This window comes from Ochotona princeps, chromosome 5, assembly GCF_030435755.1.
Source record: "Ochotona princeps isolate mOchPri1 chromosome 5, mOchPri1.hap1, whole genome shotgun sequence".
Classification (NCBI taxonomy): domain Eukaryota; kingdom Metazoa; phylum Chordata; class Mammalia; order Lagomorpha; family Ochotonidae; genus Ochotona; species Ochotona princeps.
In genome coordinates, this window is record NC_080836.1 from 5,251,968 (window position 1) to 5,279,832 (window position 27,865).

Here is a 27,865-nt window from a genome sequence, read left to right on the forward strand (position 1 = left end):
AGAGGTAATGTGATGTTATGATCACCTGGTGAGTTGATTTTAGTGGTGACAATTGTATGAGAGAGCCTATAGAATAATAGGAGATTTTCACTGAATTCTTGTTGCCATATGTAATGTACTGAGAGATTGGTTTGCACTACGACTTTCATTCCCAAAGTAAACCTGTAGGATAGGGACTATTGTTATATACACCTTATATTTGGGGGAGGTGATGTATAAAAATGTAAACATCGTGTCAGGAAGACTCATCTCCGGCACGGTGGAGGTGAGTTCCATACCAAGTCACCAGCACCAAGACCTTCACCGATTTCCTGATCAAGAAGTACTACTTTTGCTGACAATGACCCCTGAGATGACGGGTCACCTCCAGCCTTACCACCACTTCCACTCTTCATATCTGGTCTAGGGATTACAGCTCCATCTGAGTAATTTTCTAGCAACCTCCAAGGTTAATTGGTTAATAAAGCCTCTGATGTTCCATGCGTAAATGACTTGCGAGCCAAGGTGCTCCCTGGTGAAAAGTTCCCTCGGATACTTTTTTTTGTAATTCCAGCTGCCACTGTGCAAGAGGGTTCATTTTGCTTTTGCATTTCATGCAGATTTAAAAAGACAGAGAATCCACATTCTTTTATCGCAGAGAATGCCTTCTCCTCTATTTCCCAGACTACGCAGAATCAGTACTTTCAAATAGCTCTTTCCTGCCCACCTATAGAAATATTTGTGTCAACGGCTAAGGCAGATGATATATTCTTTTCCTTGTAGGTTATGAGCCTGAATAACCCAGCATCTTTCCACTGAAATAAAAGTAGTTACACTTGGTATTTGTGACGATCGAGGTGGTGTGACTATTTTTTACGGTCAACAAAAGCAGCTTGATAGCATTCAATCCTGAGTCACTAAAATCTGAATTTCCCACAGAATGAATCGTGCTGCTTACAACCAAGGTTTTAAACTGAGGGAAGTGGTTACGTAGCCAGTCATCACTGGCAAGATGGCCTAAGTGCTTAATGTCTCTAAAAAGTCTAGAGAAACTTGGACTCCAGTCCCTGAATAGTGTATGGTGTGTGTGTGTGTGTGTGTGTGTGTGTGTGTGTGTGAGAGAGAGAGAGCGAGAGAGAGAAAGGAAGGACACAGAGGCGTAAACATTGACCTCCTGGGCAATGACAGCTTTTGGAGCCTCACGTACCCGCTGCCTGAGAGTTCTTAATGCTTATATAAACTCTCCTGATGTGAAAAGTAGGCAGAGTTATGCTAAGGTTTTTTTTTTAAGTTGTTAATGCTTTTGTAAAAAAAAAAAAGTAAATGTTTTTCATTTATTTATATGAAAGCCAAACACAAACAGCCAGAGAAAGCTCCAGTCTAAAAGATCATATCCTCAAACTCTCTCCAATGTTTGTATTTGAGCTAGGCTCAAGACAGGAGCCAGAGGATTCCATTCAGGTCCCCCAGGTAGGTGGCAGGGATGCAAGTTTTCTTCTGCCACAACCTGCTGCACCCTAGGCTCTGCATTAGTGGGAAGCTGGAATGCGGAGTAGAGCTGGGACTCAAGTCCAGTAAGTTCGATGTAAGAAGCAGACACTGGGTGGATGAGTAATAGGTCACGTCTCTCTATATATACATATGTGTCTGTCAAATAAATATTCACTGAAAAATTGCATCTAGATGATTTCTGCTTCTTTTAAAAACATTTATTTATTTGAAATAATAGAGTCAGAGAGAGAGAGAGAGAGAGTCAGAAGTGTCTCCTGTCTGCTGGTTCACTGCCCAGATGGTTGCAACAGTTAATGATAATAGTTGTAAAACTACTATACCAATGCATGAGGGGGGAATTGGGTGTAATCCTGACAACCTCTTAACAGGAGGTCATGTGCGTGGAGCAGGGGGGCACTCCAGGGTGGAGCAGGTGGCAAGGAGAAAGCCTGGATCCCAACCATGAAGACTCCCAGACCTTCACCACAAACTATTAATACAAGCAACAAGGACTATATCCCAACTGCCAAGGAGGCCACAGGGAATTGGATGCCCTCGGAGGCCGAGTACTCTGAGGTCACCCACCCGCAACCGGAGCTTCCACAGGGGATGGAAGAAGTCCAAACACTACCGTGCAGAAACCAACATCATCGGAAAGACAACCAGAAGCCCTGAGCGGTCCGCAGAAACAGAAGAACAATAAACGTTCTTCGGGACCAGGGAGGAGAGCTTTCTCTGGACCAAGCCTGGCTCCACCTCTGGACCCCCACCCTCCCTTGCAATGACCATCAGGATCTCTCCGAAAACCCCTCATAGCAAACAAACAATCATACAAACTAAAAAAAAAAAACTAAAATAAATAGACAAACAACAAAAAGTAGAGCTTGGAATCTGACAGGAAAGAGCTGGCATGGATTGGCTCATGCCTCGCTGGGTGGGACACAAAGATTAGTCACTCTTCACTGTGGTGTTGGGGACTTTCCTGCACACCCCCCCCCCAAAAATGTGCTGCACCTTAATTGTTGACAAATGTCTTGTTAGAGTTACAAGCCAGTCTAGATTATCCTAAAATCTGCCAAGATCAGTAAAATTATACTTCAACACAATAAATGGCTAAATACTAAAATGAAATAGACACGAGACAGCTGAATGGTACCTTATGGCCATTTTAAGGTATATAGCAGCCGGTCCTGTATACAAACTAAAATTGAAATGTCAATGAGCAAATCATAAGTTGTGGTTAGGACTTGTTTTTTGGTTTTTTTTAACATACTGGTTACGCAAAACCATGTCAATTCCATAATGTTACAAATTGCTGTTAATGTTATATTGGGACTCTTAATTGACTGGGATGATATTCTACCAGCTCTAACTTCGGACCAGAAATGGTCTCCCCAAGAAACTGTTCAACCCATCTGGACAATAAGCAGCTGGACTCTATGTTTGGTATATGTTTGCAAGGAAAGAATCTTGATTGAATTTGAACTGTAATACTGCACCAAAGTGGAGGAATCCACCAGGGGGGAGGGGCGTGGGAAGGGGTGAGGGGATTCCCAGAGCCTATGAAACTGTCACATAATGCATAATAATTAATAAAAAAAAACAGTTAATGATAAGACCAGACTGATGGTCAGAGCTGGAATTCCATCTGCATCTCCCACGTGGGTGGCTCGAACTCAAGAACCTAGTCATCTTCTACTGCTGCCCAAGGCATGTCAGTGGGTAAATGGGTTGGAAATGAAAGCCCAGGAATCAAACTCACTCGTATGGCATGCTGGTGCCACAAATAACAACTTAACTTGATGTATTCTGATGTCAGCTACCAAAACATTTTTTAACTGTTATATAAGTATTGGATGGCTAGAAGCAAATTATTGAAGTGTAAATTCAAAGAACTGTTCATCTACACAACAGGGGCACACAAATAACATCTGAGAGATTGCCTAACTTTAGGGAGAGAAAATCTGGGAACAGCATGACAAAGAGAGACAGAGAGAGACAGCTTTTTCTATGCTCCAATTGAGCAGTCCCTTCCCATATGCCAGACACTGGAAGAAAGTTACCTTGGATATGTCAATTCCACCTGCCATTTGCTCGTGGAAGTCTGAAAAACCCCAAACAAAACTAAGGGAAAATAGTTGCAACTGAGAACTTGTCAGCTTCAGCATTCTGAGAACGCATTAGAGAAAGTATTACAGAACTCTGGGAAAGTCTGTGATCCAGCAGTATAGAGGACACATGATGGGGCTTTGGAACTTGGATAAAAGCTGTGCAAACCGATGGGAATTATAAACACTGCAAGTGCTGAGAAGAACTTGGCATGCACTGATTTCTGGATGCAAGACCTACTGACTGTTGAAAGATTAATTTATTTAAAATCAGTTAGAGAGAGACACAGAGAAAGACACACATAGAAAGGAATCTTCCATCCACTGCTTCACTCTCCACATGGTCATAATGACCAGGGATGGGCCAGGCTGGAGACCTCAGTTAGGAGCTTCATCTAAGCCCTCCATGTGGGTAGCAGGGCTCCAAACACTTGGGCCATCCTCCACTGCTGGAAGAGTAAGTAACACAGCATCATGCATGTATGTTTTCATGCAGCACAGGTGGCAGTGTTACCCACTGAGCCACAAGGTCAGTCCTCTGTTTTACTTTTTAAATATTCACTTGTTTGTTTGTTTTTCAAATACAGAGGGACAAAGAACCATCCTTCTGATTAATTCCCCAAATTCCTGATACAGGTTGTATACCCACAAGGTATACATCTACTGGAAGCTGTGGAGAAGACTTGAATTAAAAATCAGATGCTAAAATTTGGGTTGTTGGCATCCTAGATCGTGCCTTAGCTTGCTGCACCACAGTGCCAGTTCCAGGCTGCAAGTTAGTTTCTTTCTTTCTTTCTTTCTTTCTTTCTTTCTTTCTTTCTTTCTTTCTTTCTTTCTTTCTTTCTTTCTTTCTTTCTTTCTTTCTTTCTTTCTTTTTCCTCCTTCCTTCCTTCCTTCCTTTCTTGCTTTCTTTCACAAATCAATTTACTTATTTGTTTACATAGTTGAAATGCAAAATGACAGAGGGAGAAAGATCAGATATACTCCATAGCCTACAGGTCTTTTTTTTTTTTTTCATGAAATAGCTGATGATGAGTGTTCATAAATATAAATGAATTCACATAAACTTTTTTTAAAAGATTTATTCATTTTATTACAGCCAGATATACACACAGGAGGAGAGACAGAGAGGAAGATCTTCCGTCCAATGATTCACTCCCCAAGTGAGCCGCAACGGGCCGATGCGCGCCGATCCGAAGCCGGGAACCTGGAACCTCTTTCTGGTCTCCCATGCAGGTACAGGATCCCAATGCATTGGGTCATCCTCAATTGCTTTCCCAGTCCACAAGCAGGGAGCTGGATGGGAAGTGGAGCTGCCGGGATTAAAACCTGTGCCCATATGGGATCCCGGAGCTTTCATGGCGAGGACTTTAGCCGTTAGGCCACGCCGCTGGGCCCTTCACATAAATTTTGATACATTTCCTTACTGATGTTTGTCATAACTCGTTTGAGTTTTGATAAACAGCCCTAGAGTTTTGGCTTACTTTGTGTTCAAGTATGTTAATAATCGAATCAATCATTCACTCAGTGAAGTACCATAAGGAAAACAAAAATAGAATCAGTCTCTTTGTTTCTAAAAGCAAACGTTTATCTTTAATCTTTTAATTATTGCACTTTCTTACAAGTCAGAGAGTGAGAGGAAGTGGAAGAGAGAGAAAGGACTGTCACTCTCTCTGGGTAGCCATGTGGATGGGAGTTACCAGAGGGCCATCAGCATCTGCTCCTTAGGATGCACCAGCAGGAATCTAGATCAGATTGGAAGCCGAGGATCTGGACCTTGAACGAGCACTCTGATACAGGGTGTGGACACTGTGAGCATCTTAATATGCTGTAGCATCATGACCACCTCTGCTTCTTCTTTCCAAAGGGTATTTCTCTAAGGGTTTAACATTTCAGGTAACGTAAACCAACAGGATGGTACCCACCTGCCCATTACTGTACCCTGATGAACACTTTGCCTCACATACAGTTCATTATTCTTGGGTCAATATATTGAGACCCTTGGTTTTTTATCATCCCAGAAAAAGCACCTTCCCTCACACTCCTCTTGGCTCCTGAAAGCACCCTTCCGTGCCAGTACTCTCAAGAAACTCCTCACCCTCACACAGGGATAAGATCGCTACTGTTACGGTTGTCTTCTGAGGATTCAGAAAAAAATCTTCGGAGTCTTCGGAAGCATCTAGGCTACCTGCTGGACATCAGAGCCAGGATTAAGCAGATGCATGTCACCTGGTACATGTGCCTGCACTGCACGGTGAGCAACTGAAATGATATTCCCTTCCTGTCAATCCCAGGATTTGCTATTCCAGAGTGGGGAGGCCACTACTGAACATCAGGGGCGGGCCATGCCTTACCTGCTGTGTTGACCAGGTGAGACCTCCTACAGTGGTAAGCCACCACATGCTTGCAGTGCTCTGTGCTGTCAATCAGGGCTTCCAGCTGCTCCATGCTGCCGCCGTAGTCCAAGGTCATGGTGTAGGACTTTTCAGGCATGTAGCCCTGTACAGGTGTCAGCTCTTCATTGTTGTGCTGCACTGTTGTCCAGTTCTTGTCCTCTGCACAGACAACACAAGACAAGGCAAGAGAGGTCACAGGCAGGTGGGAAGAGGATCACATCAGCAGTGTGCTGGGTCACTCAACAGACAACTCTAAGTCACCTCCTGAGTGCTCCACCTGGGCAAAGAGGAAAGCCACAGAAGTTTTGTTAATATTGAAGTTAAAAATAATCTTGAAGTTTGTTATTCCACAGCTTTTTGCTGAACACTCCATGAGCATTATTTTATTTTAAATTAAGCCATTGGGCCCGTTGTGATTGCTTTGCATGCCACACAAGTACAGATTCTAATTCTGCCTCTTCTACTTCCCATCTAACTCCCTGCTCGTGGTCTGGGAAAGCAGTGGAGGATGGCCCAGAGCCTTGGGACCCTGTATGTCCATGGGAGACCCAAACAAAAGCCCTGGTTCCAGGCTTCAGATCAGCTCATTTTCAGCTGTTGCAGCTATTTGGGGAGTGAACCAGCAGAAGGAAGATCTTTCTCTCTGTGTCTTCTTCTCTCTGTATATCTGAATTTCCAGTAAAAAAAACCTTAAAAAAATGAAATTAAGCCATTACCTAATCATAACCAAATTAAACTATTATCTCATCATCTCCTTCAATCATCTTCATGTGTCCACAAGAGTGAGGACTTAGTTCTAGAACCATTATGTATACCCCAATCTGTGGAAGTTTACATTCCTTAAATGTAATGATATAATATTTGAATACAGCTTACAGCTATCCTTTTTAAAACTATAAGTCATTTTTAGATTACTTATGTTACCAGATACAATGTAAACACTAGGTAAGCCACTGTTGTAATGCGTTGTTTGGGTGATAACTAAAAACAGTCCTAACACATTCAGCACAGACACAGACAGGTTGCTTTTTCTAAAATATTTTCAGTCCTAGGTTGGCTGAGTCCTTGGATGTAGAGGTATGAGAAGTAAGGGAGCCAATACTGCCACATCTGAAATGAAGGAAATACGCATGAGGAATATAAGGCAACTCTTTGAAGATCAGACAATCAGTGAGGAACCCAAGGAAATACTTTAGCCAGGGCATCCAGTTCCTCCTTGCTACTGGCACACATTCCCATAAGAGACTAATCAACACAGATGATTCTCTGTAAGAATAATAGATATTGTGTTGAATACAGCAGATAACACACAGAAAGCATCTGTAAAAGATGCCTCATTTACAAGGTTGCAAGTATACAGTTCACATTATAATTGCAATGCACTTAACAGCTTTTACAATTATTTCTTCTCCAAATGGTTTCTTTCTGTCAGGAAAATAAATGTGTTAAGACTTACAGCAAGAGGACCACTCTAACATAAAGACCTGGAAAAGGACCTGGTTCACCCTGAGGGGCAAGAAGAAAGGAGAAGAATATGAATTTTAAAACTTAAGAGTTCATTCTTCAACAACAATAAGCTTGCATAAGGCACTTCGTTTTGATAAAGCTTGATTAAAAATACTACAGGAGTGACCACAAAAGCAGGCTAGAATACCCACAGTACCATAGCAAGGCTGCCAATGTGGAAGAGCAACCCGAAATATGAAAGCACGATGCCTTATCTGGGACGTATCAGTCACTCTCTAACTATAACCTAGGCTAAAGCATTGATTGCAATGGGCCATGCAATTTAATTCCAAACATCCTCACAAATGAAGCAGAACAGGAAATAGGAAGACTGAAACAGACATTGTCAAAAGAGTATTGGCCCACATCATTATATCATTACTCTTTAGAGGCTCTTCGACCTGAAAGGAACCCAAGGTAGCTAGACATCATGAGGTTTTTTTTTCATTGTTCCCTAGGGAAAGTCCGGAAGGGATAGAAATGACTCAAGGTGCTTCTATCAGACACATAAGTTGGGCACTACTCCAGTATCAGTTTACACATGCTAAATGTAAGTAGAACAGTTAACATTGCTTGGTGTTGAGCTGGCTTAGATGAAGAAGAAAAGTGACTACAAAGATGCCCTGTTCTAATCTCTTTCACTAATGCTGTATGCAGCTTGGGAAAAGCTACTTCGTCTCCCCATAGCACATTTTCAACACATCAGAAGGAAGAACAGGCAAAGGTGTAGTCTTTCATGACCTCTGAAGGCATATTCAACTCTAAAACAGGGAGATGCCGTTAGCAGCACACATTTGCTCTGTGCCCAGGCGCTCCAAATTATCTGAAGACCAATCCGAACATTCACCTCTGGGTGAGCTGAACATGCACATACACACACTAATAACAGCAAGAGAAAATAAAAGCAACTTGCATACAGAATCAGTAGCTGACTCCCATTAGGAAACTCTGGAACATTCTCTGTCCCTTTCTCCTTGTAAAGCTGCCCCGGTTGTCACCACAGGGAAGCACATCCACCACCCTTGGCACTGGGTCTCCAGGTAACCCACCTGGATCCTCTAGCTTGCATTTCCAAAGCTGGAATCTGTTTACATGCAGACCCACTACTCAACCCTCTTTCTCTTAAAATTGATTGGAGTTGTTATTGTCATCATTATTTTTATTAACAGTAACTACAGATGTTGCAAAATCTTCCCTTAGTTGTCATGGGGTACATGTCTCAGAAGAAAGAATAAACAAAAAGAGCGGAGAAATGGAGATACAGGAAATACCTCTGCTTCATGAGACCTCATTGTGGCCCACAGAACTGTGTCTTTGCCGAGCCAGGGAATGCTGTGATGTTTTCTATTACTGCGCATGGAGGACAGGCCAGTCTAGTTCCATAACACCCAGCTTTTTTGAGCATTGTAATCGCTATAGTAAGCTTTTATACTGCTTTGCACAGTGTGCCAAGTCACTTACACTCCTCTTGTCACGGAGCAAGTCTATATCAACATCCCTACAGTTGCCTCAGGTTCGTCATCCATGTTAACCAAGCGAATTTTCTATGCCAAGGGTGAAGACAGTTGAAAGAATCCTGCAAGCACTGCCTCTGCCACTCAGCTGCCATCTGCTCATGTGTGACTTGTGTAGGCTCCTGTCATTTTGCAATGATTGTTTCCTGTTTACATCATGCCTCTCCGTGTAAAACATGTGGTAGCCGCTCATCAGGGATCATCTTGGACAGGAAATCCATGGTCCACAGAGGAAGAGGTGTCAGAGGAAAACCTAGGTTGGGGACTCTCAGGCTGGGGTTTGAACTCCAGTTCCCATACCCAGCAAACTCCCCACCTTGGGAGAGCCAGGTCACCTCCCAAAACCCCGTCATTTATCGCAGACCTAGAAATAATCTGTTTTACCACACTCTTGTAGGAACATAATAACAAAACACAGGAGTGCAGCTCAGTGGGACAAACCAGCATACAACTGTAGCATCCTGTGTCAGATCCACAAAATGAGCTGACTGCTAAGGTTCTGATCGATTTCCCTATTTAGTGGTCACAGGAAGGCAGCAGCAGAGCGTCCGAGTACTTGGGCTCAGGTGATTGGTGTGGGAAATGCGGATGCATACATGGGCTGCTGGCTTCAGTTACTATGGTCATTTGTGGACTAAACCATTGGGTGGGAGATCTTTGCCTCTGTCTCTCGCTTGTTCTAATCCTGCACACTCCAATAGTAAAATACACAAACTCAGGATGGAGGGGTAAGCATCTAGCATAGGAGTTAAGAAGTCGTCTGGGACACCAGTGTCACATGTTACAGTGTTGGAGTTTGGGTTCCGGCCCCGTGTTCAAACGGAACTTTGCGTTCCTGTGTATCCTGGGAGGCAATAGATGGTGGCTTAAGTCCTTAGCTCCCTGCCACCCTTAAACAGAGACACAGGCTCCATTCCAGACTCCTGGCCTGGTCTGGCCTGGCCTTGGCTACTGAAGACATTGTGGCAAAAAAATCAGTAGATGGATGATCTTCCTGGGTCTCTATGTCTTTCAGATAAGTGGAAGTAAATAAAGCAAACATGAGTTGAGAGGTAGGGAAGGGCAACACTTGATCCACACAGCTGCCTGACTCCTCCAGCTGAATCCAGGAACAGAAACGCTTCTGGGGACCTGTGCTGCGGGAGGGGGTCCATCCCACTTCCTTTCCCACCTTCCCAACACAGGCATTTTTAAAATTCTTTTTATTTATTTTTTTTTATATTGGAAAAGCGGATATACAAAGAGGAGGAGAGACAGAGAGGAAGATCTTCCATCTGATGGTTCACTCCCCAAGTGGCCACAATGGCTGGAGCTGAGCCAATCCAAAGCCAGGAGCCAGGAGCTCTTCCAGGTCTCTGACACGGGTGTAGGGTCCCAAGGCCTTGGGCCATCCTCGACTGCTTTCCCAGGCCACAAGCAGGGTGCTGGATGGGAAGTGGGGCTGCCACGGTTAGAATCGGCAACCATATGGGATCCTAGTGCATGCAAGGCGAGGACTTTAACCACTACGCTATAGTGCTGGGCCCAACGCACGCATTTTTAAAAAGAAGGGAGATTAGTGCAAAGAGATTTCCAAAACCCTTAAAACGCGAAGAGTTTCCATGGGACCTTGTTTCCCTGCCCACACATCAGGCCACGTGACCTTGCAAGGCTTTCAGGCTTGGCCAGCCTACAGCAGCATTTCCCCACAAATGTATGGGGCATCCATTACTGGCTGCAGCTGGCTGGCTTCCTGGCAGTATACTGTGCTGTGATTTATCCTCACCTCTCACTCTAGCCCTCACTTGTTTATGTGCTATTTTGGGCTTCTATTTCTTTCTGTTTTCTCCCCCTCCCCTGCTTCCAAACTAATGGAATGATCAAAGAGACCCGGGAAATAATTCAGAATTTGGGAGGAAAGAGTGATATTGGAATGAAATTCTATGCATTTGAGTTCTGTTAACTAATTCACGAAGAGAGAGGGAGAGAGAAGGAGAGGCAGACAGAGTTATCCACCCGCTGGTTCACTGCCCAACAACTGCTGAGACCGGGGCTGTGTCAGGCAGAAGCTGGCAGCCTGGAACTCTTGTCTTGGTCTCTCAGATGGATGTTAGGGACTCAGTGGTGATACAGGATGGATGTGTCCTGCTGTGTAAGAATGCCCTCCCCAGTTTTGGTTCATTTTAAAGGTAAAAGTAGGAATTAACATAGATCTAACCTCAATTGCTAGAAGTGCTTTTACCGGTTGTATGGTGCTGAGCAGGCTACTCAACCTTTCACAACTCTAAACGCCCCATGCTTTACAGTGTGGACTGAAAGAAACACACTGTAGGACTGAGTAACCTATGCGTGGGGTATAGAGGCACTGGTAGCAGTTACCAGGATTTTGTTGAGAGGATTAAAGAAGACTTGCAGAAACTAGAGTGCTCTGACCCCCAAGGGCTTTACATCAAAGAAGAGGGACAAAGTAGGGCACCCTTTACATCTTCTGTTGTCTCCCACATACATTACCATGCCCCTTACTCCGCTGGCTGGGAGCTTTTATTCTTATTGTGGAGATTAACAAAAATTCCAGGATGAGAGCAGAATTCTTTATCTTTGTGCCAGCTGGTGTGTTACACATAGCATTGCCTCAGCACTATCCTATTAGGAGACAGACCTTCCCAATTCCACCAGCCACTCCAGAACGATTCCAGCAACCCTGTTACTCGTCTAACTTCTACACTGCCAGTGCTACAGAGAGCCAGTCTCATGCTTACCCAGGGTGCCTAACACCTTCTACAATCGATATCTAGTTAATGCTGAGCCAAACACTCAAGAGATTGTCAAGATTTTTACTCATCCATGCGGAAATCTCTTGAAATCTGAAGGAAAGTGAGAAATCAAAGAATTTTGAGATATGTACTTGCAATTCTGCTGGACTGCCATAGTTATCTACTGCACAAAGTGGAGTATTGGCAAATGAACACTCATCAATAGGTGTACAATTAGACAGGTGGAATACAACATAGACATAATACTAGTGTAAGATTCCCACTATGTTGTATGACTACAAAATCATGGTATGGATTCACCAAAGTGCATGTTACATGCTGCACAATGAAAAGGAGAAGATGTATACACAAAGGGTACACTAATGAATATGCATGGTTATCCAGGGGAGTTGGCCAATAGGGGGTGAAGACAATAGAAGCTAAGCAATGTAGATATCTCTGGTCAACCACTGCTTACAAAATAGTGTGCTGAATCAGCTTTTGTAATGTAAAGCTCTTTTACATTGTCAACAAGTTATGAAAACAATACTAATGATTGTTATAAAAATTTGATAGTGTTAAATGTTAAAAAGAAACAAAAAGATGAACTATGCCTTAAATTGGTAAGACAATCACAAAAATGGAGGCAATAATAGCATCAGTAAATTTAAAATTTATTATTCTGGTTGTACATCTCTGGCTAAATATCTTCTATCAACAAAAAATTAAAAATTGGGGAAATCTTCAAAACTTTATGTGTCATATGCTATGACATTATTGATGTGGTTCTGATAGGATGTGGTTATGATAGGATACAACAAATCAGTAAATATTTTAGTATTGTCAAGGCAATTTCTTACAATGAGAGACAATAGATAGAGAGAAGAGAATGGTGCGGAGACATCAGATAGTTCTGGATTTACAGAGCAAATACTGCATGAGCTAATTATTTAGACATACTTACCCAATCACCTGTTTTGTGCACTGAAAGGGTCTAGAGAGAATAAGCAAAACCTACACTTAGACCTTGCTTTACAAATAGCAGATAGCAAAGCTCAGGGAAGAATGAGGCCTCTTGAGGAGGATGACTGAGTCTAGTGTAGGAAAAGCATCAGGTGACATAGACAAGCAGCTGTCGGTAGAAAGCAGTGGCATGCTGCAAGATTGATGGGATCCCATGACATCACACAAGAGTAGAATTACAGGGACAATGGAGAGCTGTTAGAGGGGCAACCTGGACATGAAAACAATAGCAAGAGAAACATGATTGGCACTTTGAAATTAAGTGATTTATGAGTCTGCAGTGACAGGATGTGGACACAGGGCAAGAAATGGAAAGCTCTTGTGTAAAGAATCTGCATGTAATTATAGTGTAAAGGAAACCCAGAACTGAAAAACAATAACAGAAAATACACTGAAACAGTGGGAATGTGGGGACCAGCAACCAATTAGGAGGCCATTTGGGAGAAGAGAGGGAAAGGGGGCTGGGTGTTGGGCTGTCGTGAGTTCACCTGTTACTATGGTTGCACCCTCTATCAGAGTCCCTGGGCCCTGCTCCTGACTCCTGTTCCAGCTAATGTACAGCCTGAGCCTCAGGGGTGGGAGCTTGAGTGGTGGGAGCTTGAGTAGCGGAATTCCTGCTACTCACACGGCAGCAGAGATTGATTTTACCATCCTTCATACCTGCAATGTCAGGATACACTTAAGTAGCAGAATGATGGACTTAAGGCTGTTTTGAAGAATTATCTTACTGTAATAAAACAGGAGGAATTAGACAGCAGGGTTTGAGGAAGGGAAAGGGGAATCCCAGAGCCTTTGGAACTATATCACAAAATAAATTCATTAATTTTAAAAAAAGAGATTGAGATCCTATGCAAATAATAATTAAGAAAATCAGTGGGCACAATAGAGGGCACAATTTTTAGGATCACTTCCTGTAGGAGCTTTCCTCCTGCGCAGTGGCTGAGGGGAAGATAACCATGGATGAGACAGGACAACCCATTGTGTCTGAACATGCGGACCTTTTCTCACTTCCAAAACTCTCTCCCAGAACCCAGGTTTGAGAATTGTAGCCTCGATTCTTGAATCTGTTGTTTGCCCCTTGAGAGACTTGATGGTTGAGATTTCAGAGCTTTGTCCTGCAAAATGTAGAGAGTGTCACTTCTCCCCAGGGCCTCTGGGAACACTGCACAGTGGCATACCATGTGTAATATAATTCCCATTGCCTCATACTAGTATATTCTCAGGGAGTGTTACCTGTGACAAAATTTAACTTTATGGGCAACTCCTTCAACCACCACCTGGTCTCCCTGCACACTAGAGTCCACCCCATCCCTTTGTACTCTTCCCATGCCCTGTGGGCAGCTCCTTTTCCTACACCATGGGTACAATCATCTGTGTTCTCCTGTGATTCCTCTTTCTGGAGGACAAGGGTAAATTCATTCTGTTGCTAACCTTAGTGTCTAACTCAGCCCAGTACTTGGAAGTTTATCTCAAAGGCTTATTTTCTGAATAACTGCTTGAATTATCGAATGAGCGAATGAAAAATGTGGAAGTAAGTGAACACAGGATAAAAAAAAGCAGTAACCAATGGAGATGAATAAGGACTTCAGAAATTCGGTGAGTGAATTCCTAAAGGGAAGCTGCAGGAATGGAAAGCCCATCTCCATCATCTGAGGCCACTGTTCTTGTCCATGTTGGCTGGAGTCCGTTGGCTCTGCAGAATGTGCAGAAAGAATTTGTCTAAGTGCCTGCTAACATTTTGGGCAATTTAAAGGTGACAATGCTTTAATTTCAGGGTAATGCTTCAGCTTTTTGACTTAGTAGCTTTATTTAATGGTCCAATTTAGCAGAGAATGATGCTGTCTGCTGCTTGCTCAGACTACTTAAAGCTCAAAGCTTAAACACAAGTCCATCAGGACCCTGTATTTGGCCCAAGAGATTAGCTGTCTAGAAACCCCTTGAGGGTTTTCTTTTTAATGCATAATGCATTAAAAAGGGAGACAAGCACTTAGACAAGACAATCTCTCTGAACTTGTCCAATTGTCATTGTAGTCCTCAGGATTTGACTTAATGATTTTTATTTTTATTTTTTAAAAAGATTTCTTTAATTTTTTTTTTTTAATTTGAATGTCGGATATACAGAGAAGAGGACAGACAGAGAGAAAGATCTTTCATCCGATGTAACGGCAGGTGCTGAGGCAATCTGAAGCCAGGAGGCAGGATCCTCTTCCAGGTTTCCCATGCGGGTGCAGGGTCCCAAGTTTGTTTTTGCCTGTTCTCGACTGCTTTCCCAGGCCATAAGCAGGGAGCTCGATGGGAAACAAGGCTGCCAATATTAAAACCGGTACCTGTGTGGGATCCCGTGCATGCAAGGCAAGGACTTTAGCCACTAGGCTACCACACCAGGCCCTATGATTTTTTATTTTTAAACTACTTTTCCTGATACAGTTCCTTCAGCTCAGGGATTTCTCATTCCTCTCTTCCACTATATAACAATAGTTAAGTCCCTCACCAACAGTCACAAGGAACAGATTTTTTTTTTTTAACAGAAAGCAAGCTGCTGCTTTTAGCATAAACAGCAATGCAAGTACTGCTGCAATGGTTTCAGGTGCTCCTGACCCACAAAGTATGTGACCCAGAATGAATCTCCACCAGGAAAGAGGCATAGCAGCTGAGCCCCTCTCTCTGGTGACAGAAGACAGGTGTCCAGGGGAAGGGACAAAGCCTTTGGAAAGAACATCACATCCCTTTCTTGCGGGAAGCCATGCAGTTGGGTCGGATGGCATGGGTGTGTGATGAGCACTGCTCCTTGGTTAGCAAGGCTATGAGGAGTTTCTGGCTGGGTGGCAAGGTCCAGAAGAATGTTTCTGTTCACCTCATTGCTGCCTGACCCCATTGTATGGACCCGCAATCACCTCGCTGATGTTTCATAGAATTCTCCTGAGGGTGGTGTTGTTGTTTTTCTGCAATGTGAAATGATTCCTGTAACTGGTATATCACCTCAAACGGATGAATCATATTATGATTAAAAACATCTTTAGTGACGTAAGGCAATGACACACAGCTAAATGCATACAATAGTACAGTTGAGCCCACAATGCCTTCAAACATCCTGTCATGTGCACACCTTTGTCCTGAAGTTTGCCCCAATATAAATAATGTTTTCCTTAAGAAATGGCTTGATAATATCTTGGAACAGGTGGCAATCATGGAGGTACAAAGAGTTTGTTTACCATGCACTTCAAACTGTTAAAACAAATGAAATGACGCATATTGTTTCTCGCCACAAAAAGTAGAAAGTATATGGGGCATCTTCTAAAGGAGGAGAAATGTGAACTCCCCTTCAAAAAATGGCTTGGAATTTCTACCTTATATTGGCACTTATATTTAGGGAAAGAAAACAGTTTATAAAAACTTCTACCTTATATTGGCACCCATATTTAGGGAAAGAAAACAGTTTGTAAACATAAAATAAAGTTTCTTGTAAAGATACTCTGTAGCAAGGCTGAGTTGCCTGATCCCTTTCTCTGCCCTTTAACAAAAGAACAGAAAACAATTGAATCAGCACTAGGTGAAGGTGATGGTAAATAATGCATGATTGATTATAAAATTTAATAAAGAATCTATGATAAATGCCTTTATAAATTCCTTTATGAGCATTTCTTTTAATTCTGTACTCTTGGTATTTTAAGTGGTAGTAGTTAGTTTAAGTTTCGTGAAAATTGATTTTGGATATAAGTAAACCACTTGTCACTATGTAACGGCATGCGTTACCAACCATGGAGTTTCTGGCTTCTGCCAGGTCACTGCAGGTTTGAATGAGTAACAGTTTGCTGAAAATATTTTCTCTGGAGTAAAATAATTATAAATGATCTTAGGATTATTTTTGTAATCATTCTTTTATAATGAACTAAAAATCAAACAATTGGATGTTGGGCAAAAGCTTGTGATGATTTGTGTATAAATGAGGAAGGCAACTTTTTTTCTTTTTATTTTTTTTATTAATTACATTGCATTATGTGGCACATTTTTATGTGCACTGGGATTCCCCCCCACCCCTCCCCAAACCCTCCCCCCACGTTGGATTGCTCCACTTTATTGCATTTCCACAGTTCAAATTCAGTTGAGATTCTTTCATTGGAGGTATTTACCAAGCATATAGTCCAGCACCCTGTTGTCTGGTAAGTTCAATGGTTTCTTAGTGAGACCATCTCTGGTCTGAAGGTAGAGCCAGCAGAGTATCATCCCAACCAATTGAAAGCCCCAACATAATATTTACAACCAATTACAACATTATGGCATTAATTGACATGGTATTGATTAACCAATATGTTAATAGGAAAGTTCAGATTCTCAACCACAACCTGTGACCTCTTCATAGACATTTCCATTTTGGTTTATATTCAGCCCTGTTCTATACACCTCAAAATGGCTATAGATCACCATTCAGTTGTCTCATGTCTATTCTAGTTTTAGTATTTAACAGTTTATAGCACTGAAGCATGGTTTCTCTGAACCCGGCTGTTTTTTGTGTAGTCTAACTCTATAAAAAGACAGTTTAGGTGAACAGTTATAGGAGGGATGTGCAAAGAAATCTTCAATACCCCAGTGAGGTGTAACCAATCTTTGTGTCCCACCCAGTGAGTTATAATTTCCTCCCCCCTGACTGTTTCCTGTCTGTTTCTAAGCTTTCCTTGTTATTCTCTGATATCTATTCTAGTTTGTTTGTTTGTTTGTTTTGAGGGGTTTCTGGAGCGATCCTGATGGTCATTACGGGAGAGGGTGAGGACCCAAAGTTGGAAGCAGGCAAGGACCAGAGAAAGCTCCTCTCCCTAGTTCCGAAGGAAGTTTACTGTTCTTCTGTTTCTGCGGACTGCTCAGGGATCCTGGTTGTCCTTCCAATGACCTTGGATTCTGCAAGGCAGGACTTGGGCTTCTTCCATCCCATGTGGTAGATCCAAATGGGGGTGGGTGACCTCAGAGTTCTTGGCTTCCAAAGGCACTGCATTTCCCTGTGGTCTCCTTGGCAGTAGGGATATAGTCCTCGGTGCTCGTACTGATAGTCCTTGGTGAGGATCTGGGAGTCATCAGGGTTGGGATACAAGCCTCCTCCTGTCTCCTGCTCCACTCTGGGGTCCCCCCTGCTCTATGTGTATGACCTCCTGTTAAGAGATTGTTAGGATCACTCCTGATTCCCCCTGTATGCCTTTGTAGTTTTGCTATTGTCAAATGCTGATTCGAGTCTGTCGCCGATGAGTTACCAGTTATGATCCTGATAGGTTATATTTCCCATCTTCCTCACACCTTCTAGGGTGATGTAAGATTTCTCTGCTCTCCCTCCCCCTTTCCAAGTATCATAGGGCCTTACAAGTATATTAGGTTTTACAATTCTTTGATGTAGATCATAAGCAATCTGACACGTATAGATTGTTGGTTCATTGGTTGCTTCACAATATCTTATTGCATGAGATACAGGCTGTTTGGGGTTGAAATAATATTACTGTTTTCCAGATTGACATCATTTCACAACAGCCACATCAATCACAACAGCAACAACAACATCAACAACAAATTATAGCACCGTGATAAAATAGTGCACCATTGAGTAACCAACACATGCTTAAGTAAAAGGAAACACAGATGTCTCTTGGGAAAAATGACACCATCGTATACTTCATGTGCATGTGATGAATTCTACTAGAGGAAAGAGATTATTTGGAAGCACTGAAACTGACATAAAACCATCAAGACATATGAGACACAGCCAAAAGAACAAACAGACAAAAAAAAAAAAGTATAGATTGGACTGTCCATGTTGGCTTCCTTATATGAGAGAGAATATATGGTATTTGTTCTTTTGTGATTGACTTATTTCACTGAGCATAATGGTTTCTAGTTGGGACCACCTGGTTTTAAATAGAATAATATCATTCTTCTTGACAGCTGAATAATATTCCATGGAGTAGATGTACCACAGTTTCTTTAACCACTCTTCCTTGGACGCACATCTGGTTTGTTTCCATGTCATTGCTATTGTAGATTGTGCTGCTGTAAATATAGGATTATAGATCCCCTTGTCATATACAGATTTCACTCCTTTTGGGTATATTCCTAGGAGTGGGATAGCTGGGTCATATGGCAGGTTTATTTGCAATTTTCCAAGCACTCTCCATACTGATTTCCACAGTGGTTGAACTAGCCTACACTCCCACCAGCAGTGAAGGAGGGGGCCTTTCTCCCCACATCCACACCAGCAGGTGTTGTTTTTCGAGTTCTGAATGTAGGCAGTCTCACTGGAATTAGGTGGTTCCTCAAGGTGGTTTTCATTTGTATCTTTCTGATGGCTAGGGAGCCTGAGCATCTTTTCATATGTCTGTTATCCATTTGAATCTGTTCTTTTGAGAAATGTCTGTTCATCTCTTTTGCCCATTTTGTTACAGGGTTGGCTTTTTTACTGTCCCTGGGTTTCTGAAGCTCTTTGTAGATATTAGTCCCCTATCACTTGTGTAATATGCAAAAATTTTCTCCCATTCTATTGGTTGCTTCTTCACTTTGTTAATTGTTTCCTTTGCTGTACAGCTTTTTAGTTTGATGTAGTTCCATTTGTTCATTTTGGATTTGATTGCCTTTGCTTTAGGCGTCTTTTCTAAGAAGTCTTTCCCTGTTCCTATATCTTGGAGTGTGTTGAGGAAGGCAAAGTTTCTGAGTTGTTCGCTATGAGCATTCATGCCGTAATGGTCCACGCCTCATCTCTCCTTCTTACCTCCTTGCTGATCCACGCATCCTTTGCAAGCTCTCGTGCCAGCAGGAGCAGGTCTCCGGTACTTCTGTCTACTGTGTGGCAGTTGCTCTCCAATACCCTTCATCCCCTCACTCATTGCACTGAGTATACGCAGTCAGGTAAAGCTGTCAAACTCACCTCCTGTTGCAAGAGACAGATTCCAAGCAATGAAAATCGAAAGTCCTGTCCATGGTCCCCCTAAAATTTTTGTAACAGACAATAATATAGTATTTCCGACTGCAATACTCCAAAACATTGTTCTAAGAATTTTATTTGATGCGTATCAATTCATCAGTCTTTACACCATGCTCTTTGAAAATTGGAAACCGAGGAGGAATAACTTTAATGAATGCAAGTGGAGCTAGCATGGTCCAATCTGCATTTCATCAAGATCACTCTACTGGTGGTCTGAACTATGAGTTAGGTTGGGAGAAGACATGGAAAGTTTTAATTATAAAGTGTGTGAAGCCCAGGAACAACATCAGTACCATCTCTGTCTTCTTGTTGGGTTGTTAGCACATGACAGCAGAGACTACAATGCAAATTGATGCAAAGGACTAAAGGATAGTCTGTCTTGGCCCCTAAGTCTTTGCCTTTCTGTGATAAGATGTATTGCATACAGAGCAAAGCCTTAGATCTAGACAACTATAATCTGCATCCTGTTTCTACAAATTACTAGTCTCCCTAATAACATTGCAAAATGAAAATTATTCTAGAAAATTCACAGTGAAGCTTGCTGTACTGGCTTGGTATCCTGTGGACAACCAATGTGATTTTATTGCAGCCTGTAATCAAGTGACACATTTTAAACATGTTGTATCTATAGTTGAGGCTTACTCAACCGATGATATGCAACACATCTGAGAACATGAGCTTGTTCTGTGAGTCTGTGGCAGGGAAGTGGTGTGGAGGGAAGGAGGCTATGGACACAGTAGTGCTTTTGAGCGGGAAGACAGCAGCCTGGGACTTCATCACGAAAGCTCAGGACACAAGCATTGCATTCCTTTTGTTTTACCATACAATACAACTGCCAAAAACTAGTTGCCTGTGGACAAACAAAAGGCCAGCCGAGCATTCCCATCCTGTGTACTGGATGGTGCTCAGTCCCCAGCACTGGTAGACATGTCTGCTGACCAGAGGTAAGCTGCCATCATTGTTCAAACTGTGCCAAGTGTGTGGGCACATTTTCTTTTTACTTCCCATCAAAGCTGGGATGATAATTGATTACCTGCAACCACAATGCACAACTTGTGCAAGAATATTGGGCAGAATTCAATCACAGTTTCTCAATCCACTCCATTATGCATTATATGATAGGTTTTAATGAAAACAGAAGCTGGTGCCCAGGGAGTGGGAGACAGCACTATATTAGCTAGCTAGATAAGATATGGAAACTTGAAAGGTAGTATGTCAAAGCATTACGAACTGTTTGAAAATAAAAACAAGCTCTGCTTTAGGTATTGGCTAATGTTCCTTCCAAGTTCTTTACAATGCCATAGGATTTCAGCAAAAACCCAAGTGTGAAATGGGCACTGCATCCCTCCAGATAGGAGATAAGTGTATTTTGTTAGTTGTCCTAGACAAAGAGTTTTGCATGTCAATGTGTAAGGCAAATGTACCTTACAAAAGAAAAACATTGTGCAGCTGGGAAATGTATTTGCCATGTTGAAAAAGTGTCTTCTTAACATTAGAAATGTAAACTGGGGAGAATGAGATTAAATGCCAAGTTCTGAGGAGCATTTTCTTGGGGAGCTTTTTCCATTTAATTCTGCTCTGGGTGTGTCAGAAACCTCCCCTGAGACGTGCACCTTGCAGGCTGTCAGAGCCTCTGAAATCACACAACACCCACAGGAAGGGGGCAGACTTTATGGCTAGGATGACTATGAGGGAAAGCTTTCAAAAGTGCATGGAATATTGGAGCCGGCGTGGTAGCCTAGTGGCTAAAGTCCTCACCTTGCATGTTCCAGAATCATATATGGGAATCAGTTCATATTCTGGCTGCTAAATTTCCCTGCAAACTCCATGTTTGTGGTGTGGGAAAGAATTGAGGATGCCTTAAAGCCTTGGGACTCTGCTCCTGGCTCTTGGCTTTGTATTTGCTCAGCTCCAGGAGTTGCAACCATACAGGGAGTGAACCAGTGGATGGAAGATCTTTCTCTTTGTCTTTCCTTTTCTCTGTAAATCTGCCTTTCTAATAAAAGAAATAAATCTTAAGAAACTAATTGCATTGGGCACAGGGGCGTGGCCTAACAGCTAAAGTCCTCGCCTTGAAAGCCCCGGGATCCCATATGGGCGCCGGTTCTAATCCCAGCAGCTCCACTTCCCATTCAGTTCCCCGCTTGTGGCCTGGGAAAGTAGTTGAAGACGGCCCAATGCACTGGGACACTGCACCCACGTGGGAGACCCAGAAGAGGTTCCTGGTTCCCGGCTTTGGATCGGCGCACACCGGCCGTTGTGGTCACTTGGGGAGTGAATCATAGGAAGGAAGATCTTCCCCTCTGTCTCTCCTGCTCTCTGTATATCTGACTTTGTAATAAAATAAATAAAATCTTAAAAAAAGAAATTAATTGCATGGAAAATGCAATTAAAGATGGGTTTGTTTGGATGCTCACTCTTTAAAGATTTGTCTTTATGCTAAAGGCAAAATGAGAGGGAGAGAGAGGAGGCGGTTGGAGAGAATATCTATTCATTGATTCATTCCCAAATGCTCAGCAGAAGTCAGTGTTGGGCCATGCTGAAGCCAGGAACCAGGGATTTCATTTGGACCCCTCCAGAGGTGTCAGGGTACAAGTTCTTAGACCGTGATATACCGCCTTGTGAGTACATTACCAAGCTCATGATTGGAAACAAATTATCTAGGACTCAAGTCCAGTATTTACATATTAGATGTGGGTGTTAAAACCAGCAGCGTTACCTGATGTACCACAATGCCTACCCTGGTGGAAACAAATATTAAATATGCATTTAAAATTCTATTTTTATTGCAAATGCCAAGTTACAGAGGAGAAAGCAAGACACAGAGAGATCTTCTATCTGCTAGTTCACTCCTCAGATGTCCACAATGGCTGAAGCTGGGCTGGTTGAAATCAGGAGCCAGGAGCTTCTTCTGCATTTACCGTGTGTGTGTAGGCTCAAGGCTTTGGACCAGCCTCTGCTTTTCCAGGGATCAGGATCAGAAGTGGTACAACCAGGAAGGAACTGGCACACATACTCTGTATGCTGGAGCCTCAGGCAGAGGTTTTGTCTGTTGTGCCAACCTGATGTCACTATACATTTTTGAAATGTTTTCATAGAGTGGTCTTCAAAAATGTGTCAACAATATGTAGCATGAAAATATTGGCACAAAATAAATGCATTTCAGGTTCTTTTATGTCTTGATATTTCTGGCTTCCCTGAATTCTCCGACCACCCTGTATTTGAAGAGGCTGGGCAGTCAGGCAAATTCATGAAGGCAATGAGGAGCGGGTGGCCCTGTTTTGTGCCTGCACTCGCAGGCAAGGTTGCAAGTGGAGGAGATAACTCAAGTACAATTTGATTCACATCATGGCTGTTTCATAACTGTTATTGATTTCACAGGATAGCGCCTCAGTCTAAGATAAATCCAGGAAAATGGAAAGCTAAAGACAGAAAGATAAAAATTAGTCTTCAATTTGGCAATGATTTCTCAGAGTTCAATTGACATTGGATTTACTCAGTGTGTGTGTAAAGGTAGATCTGGGGATTTGTCATATTTCCTACAAAGAAGCTCACTGTTAGTTGTGAAACAGAAGCATACACTGTTCTGACAAATTAATGTTGTTGGTGTTGTGTTCAAATTTAGACAAGAGTGGGGTGTGGGCACCTGCGCCCCACAGAATAAATTGTGTGTGTGTGTGTGTGTGTGTGTGTGTGTGACAGAGAGAGAGAGAGAGAGAGAGAGAGAGAGAGAGAGAGAGAGAGAGAGAGAGAGTTCAGCAGTTAGATTGCTTGAGTCTACAAGTTAGTCCAGCAGGCCAGGTATCCAGGGAACAACTGCAAACTGCAAAGACATCAAATTGCAGAATCCTTGATGGTGCTTATTCTGCTAAGGGATTCACTAATTGAAAAACAATAAATTAACCCACATTACAGAGGGAAAATCTGGTTTTCTTGAAGATTCTTGAGTTAAAAGTTAATTTTCACCTGGTAAAACACCTTCACAGAAAACATGCAAAATATTTAACTACAGATGTGGATTACATTTTCCCACCAAACTGACAATTAAAATTCATCTTCTCATCAAAAACAAAAAAGTAGCATTGAAAAACTCCAGCTGCCTATAGAGGCACCTCAAGTGTTCACAAATTTGAGCACTTCCTCTTGCTCTATTCTTTCTCCATTATTGACTTTTCCTGGGTATAAACTTCAGTGCCAAGAAACATGCCTTTTCCTGATGGCATCTTAGCTATCCTGAAGTCTGCCTAAATACCTTTTCATGCACAATCTCAATTCCCAGACTATGATGGATTCCTGGTTGTCAAAAGCATCCCTCCCTTTTTGATCAATGGACTTATGGAGCCAAACATGACTGCAGATTTTTTCATCACTGCTGAGATGGATAGACAGTGGATTGGAGGCCCATTTTAGCAATAAAAAAGGTTTTTCATTTGTTAGACTTCTCTTGGCTAAACTGAGTATCAACCTTTCAGGTCACTTAGTTGTATAAGAATTTTATTTGCTTTGTGTTTCCCGCCTTGATCCCAAACTTTCCTCCACTCAATCTTCCCAGTTAAGCAAAGGCCCTTTGTGATTGAGGATAAAGCTCATTACACAATGCCAGGATTCATTTATTGGAACGGTTAGTTGTTTTCCCTTACAGTATGCACCAGAACTACCATCTTTGATCACTGGTGAACCAAATTATTTTCCAGATTTCTTTGGACAGTCCTTGAAGTCAGTCAATGCAGATCTTTCATTCATCTCAGAAGACTCACCTTCCACCTTGTTCCAGCTTTCTCTGTACCTGGGAAAGTTTGGATGGCCTAAAGCCTTGGGACCCTGCAGCTGTTTGGGAGACATGGAGGAAGGCACTGGCTCCTGGCTTCGGATTGGCTCAGCTCTGACCATTGTGGTCACTCAAGGAGTGAATCAGTCAACTGCAATATCTTTCTCTCTGTATCTCCTTTACTCTGCATATCTGCCTTTCTACTAAAAATAATCAAATCTTTAAAATTGCTTTCAAAATGCATTTCAATGATGTAATGGAAGGAGTGTACTTGGATTCTGGAACTAATATTCTTTATACATATATATGTGAAATATATATTTGTGTGTGTGTGTACAAAATTATACATCTATAGCAAACATATCTGGGAAATTCTAACAAAAATGGTATCTTTGTGCTTATGAATAAATGGCATCACTGGCATTTGCTTCCTATTTTGTACTTTTATTTAATTTTTTCTAAAATTAGCACTGATTACTTTTGTAGCAAAAAGAAATGAAAGCATTTTAAAGCAAAGCCATGGCATAATGTTTGAGTCTGCAGGTTATTCCTGAAACATAAGAGGGTCTACTTGTTTGCTGACCTTTGTGGATGACTACAGGATGTGTGAACTTCGGCAAGTAAAGAAATTAGCAATTTTTCCTTCTATAGAATGGAGATATATTATATCTGCCCTAGATATGTATTGTGAGGATTAAAAATTATGAAATTTACGAGTTCCTTCCTGATTCTCCAATTACCCTTGACGCTAAGTTACTGATAACCATCATATCCCTTCCTGTAATTTTTGGAGATCAGGGAAATTTACATCAAAATTAAGCAGGAAGCTCAGTTAATGTATGATTATAATATTGAATATCCTAAGACTGGAAAGTCTGCATTTTAAATAATAGAGTGTTTATTATTAGTAGTAGTAGTAGTAGTAAGTAGTAATAGTATTAGTAGTAGTAGCATTTTAGAGTGTTAATTATTTTGACAATGATTAAGATCCAGTGAGAAGCCCTTGACTGGTTTGTTGAACACCAGGGGTTACCTGAACCATGAAAAAGGAAACAATAGTATGTTTTTAATTTTGCTACAGTATTGATGAAAAATGACTTGCTTATATCCCCTCTTTAGAGATACTCTTGTCAAAATGCAGCAAAATGCATAGAATCCCAAGAAACTAGCATCTTGTGCAGATGAAATACAGCAGTTTGTAGGATGATGGGCATTTAATTGCTTTGTTTCCAATGACTCATCACTGTTTCTCACCATGATTTGCTTACATTCAGGCCTGCCACTTAGCATGCTAGCGTCCTTAGTTTTACAGTCTCATGAAGCGATGATTATTTCTGTCTGCACTCTTGGCTTGCAGGAAAGATTATGGCTACAGAGAGAGTTTTAGTAACAAGGTGGGAATGTTACGGAGAAGTTGGGCTTTAGGGACTCAATGAGTCTTATAAAGGCCCTATGTTCTTGCTAAATTATACAATGTGGCAGGCATCTATAAAGACCAGCACTTGAAACAAACAAAAAAATAACATACCAAATGATGATGTTCACAGTGCTTGCATAACTGGATTTTAAAATATCCATTAGGTCAGAGTTTGCATTAGTGGAAATCGGCTTCAGAGTGAGCCTGTTATTATATACTCTTTGTCAATGTAATAATTGCCTCTTGCTATGTTCTGAATTTTGGAAACCAGTTGCAAACTGCAAGGAGAAACTCAAGGGAAAAAAGCAATGCTCACATTTTTGCAATTTCTTCTGACTAGCCAACTGGGTTGGCTGTTCCAATATAATTGATAGCATTTAATTGTCACCACTTGAGGGACGAGGAGAAATTATTTCCATTTCACTGATGAGCAGTTAAAACTGCTCTTAAATAATCCGGGTACCAGATATGATTCACAATTACTGACTTCCAGAGGGAGAGTTTTCCACTAATTTTTAGTCTCTTTCTTTGATTTGTTTGGTTGTTTCCTTTTTCTTTGTGTTTATCAGTTTTAAAAGAGAAACACCTGTGGCAAGTCTTACAGTAAATGCTTGAAACCTGAATATTGGTTCACTGAAGCATCACCAAGTTCAATGACACATTTTCTTCTATTTCTTGTTCATGAGCAATGAACTGTTATTTCCTAAGAAAATTTGTCCTTGAATATTTTAACCACACAGGGGTCTTCTTCCAGGAGAGACCTTTTGGCTTCATGCCATCAACAGGTGATGGTAAGTGTGAGAGGGAATTCACACCCTTACCAGTGATATTGCAGTACACTTGGAGAGGTGCCAGGGGCTCGCTGCCATCTGAGTCGATGTAGAAGAGACCGGCTGTGTTCCCTTGATGCCTGTACACCTCGCAAGACTGCTCGTACATGGCTGAAAAGACACAAAGGCAGGGGAGAGGAGACTTTGCTTGGCTCTGTTTACCTTCTGCAGGAATCAGTAACTCCTGCTTCTCCTTACTTCCTGTATGTATTTCTTCCCATTCTGTAGGCTTGACTTTCTCCCCAGGACGACACAGACCAGCATCCCAAAGCCTAACAGAGGCACATTTACCACTGCCCTTCCTTCATTCATTCTTCCGCACTTAGTTCACAGGCTACATCACCCTCCAGTCTCCTCTTACTCCTTCTGTGGTCCTTATCGCTCCATAATGATATGTCTGTTTTTCTGTCCTATTCTACATGGATCCAGAATTATCTCTCCATTTGGTTAAAGGATCTGTAAGTGCAGGGACCATATGTTACTTAACATTTGCTTCAACATCTAACAAAGTGTGTCATTCAAATCAAAGTTCAATAAATATTTGGTAAGTGAACTTTTAAAAATGCATGGGGGGTGGTTGTAGCACAGCTGGCTATGTTGGAGCTTTGGATGCCCCTTTTCAGTCCCAGTTACACTGTTTCTGAACCAGGCACCCTGTTCATGTTCCTGAGAAGCAACAGAGGGTGGCTCGAGTATTTGAGTTCCTTTTCAATCATATGGGTGACCCAAATGGGATTGCTAAGGCCCGCCTGTTGTGGTCCTTTGAGGAGTAACCATTAAATATAAAATATTTCACTCTGTCTCTGCATCTCTTTCTTTGTCACACTTTCAAAGAAACAAATAATTAAAAACATTTTTTTTCAGTTATATATCCTCATCAACACAGTGAAGGAACACTTCTATACACCTAGAATGTAATACAGTAGCTAGCATATAACAGGTGCACAGTCCAGTATCCCCAGTTCTGACTTAATGAGCATGTGCTGAGTTCCAAACACCTATCAATATTGTGTTTGCCAGCACAAGGCAAAAGAACAGACGAGACAATGAGACAATTAATTTGGTGCTTAAAAATCTCACGGCCTGGCTGGCAGCCATCAAAGTCTTTGTGTGCCTGAGATTCTGGACTTTGACCCATTGATGGGT

At 42.0% G+C, this 27,865-nt stretch overlaps 1 protein-coding gene across 1 annotated transcript; it reads right to left on the minus strand.

Annotated features, from left to right (window-relative positions):
- Positions 1–245: 245 nt before the first annotated feature.
- On the minus strand, positions 246–26,828 carry LOC131480286 (contactin-associated protein-like 5). Its single transcript, XM_058664172.1, has 3 exons — positions 26,711–26,828; positions 5,933–6,133; positions 246–433 (listed from the first exon to the last, which is right to left on the minus strand). The coding sequence occupies exons 1-3, from the start codon at positions 26,826–26,828 to the stop codon at positions 246–248; spliced, it is 507 nt and encodes a 168-aa protein (XP_058520155.1).
- Positions 26,829–27,865: the final 1,037 nt, after the last annotated feature.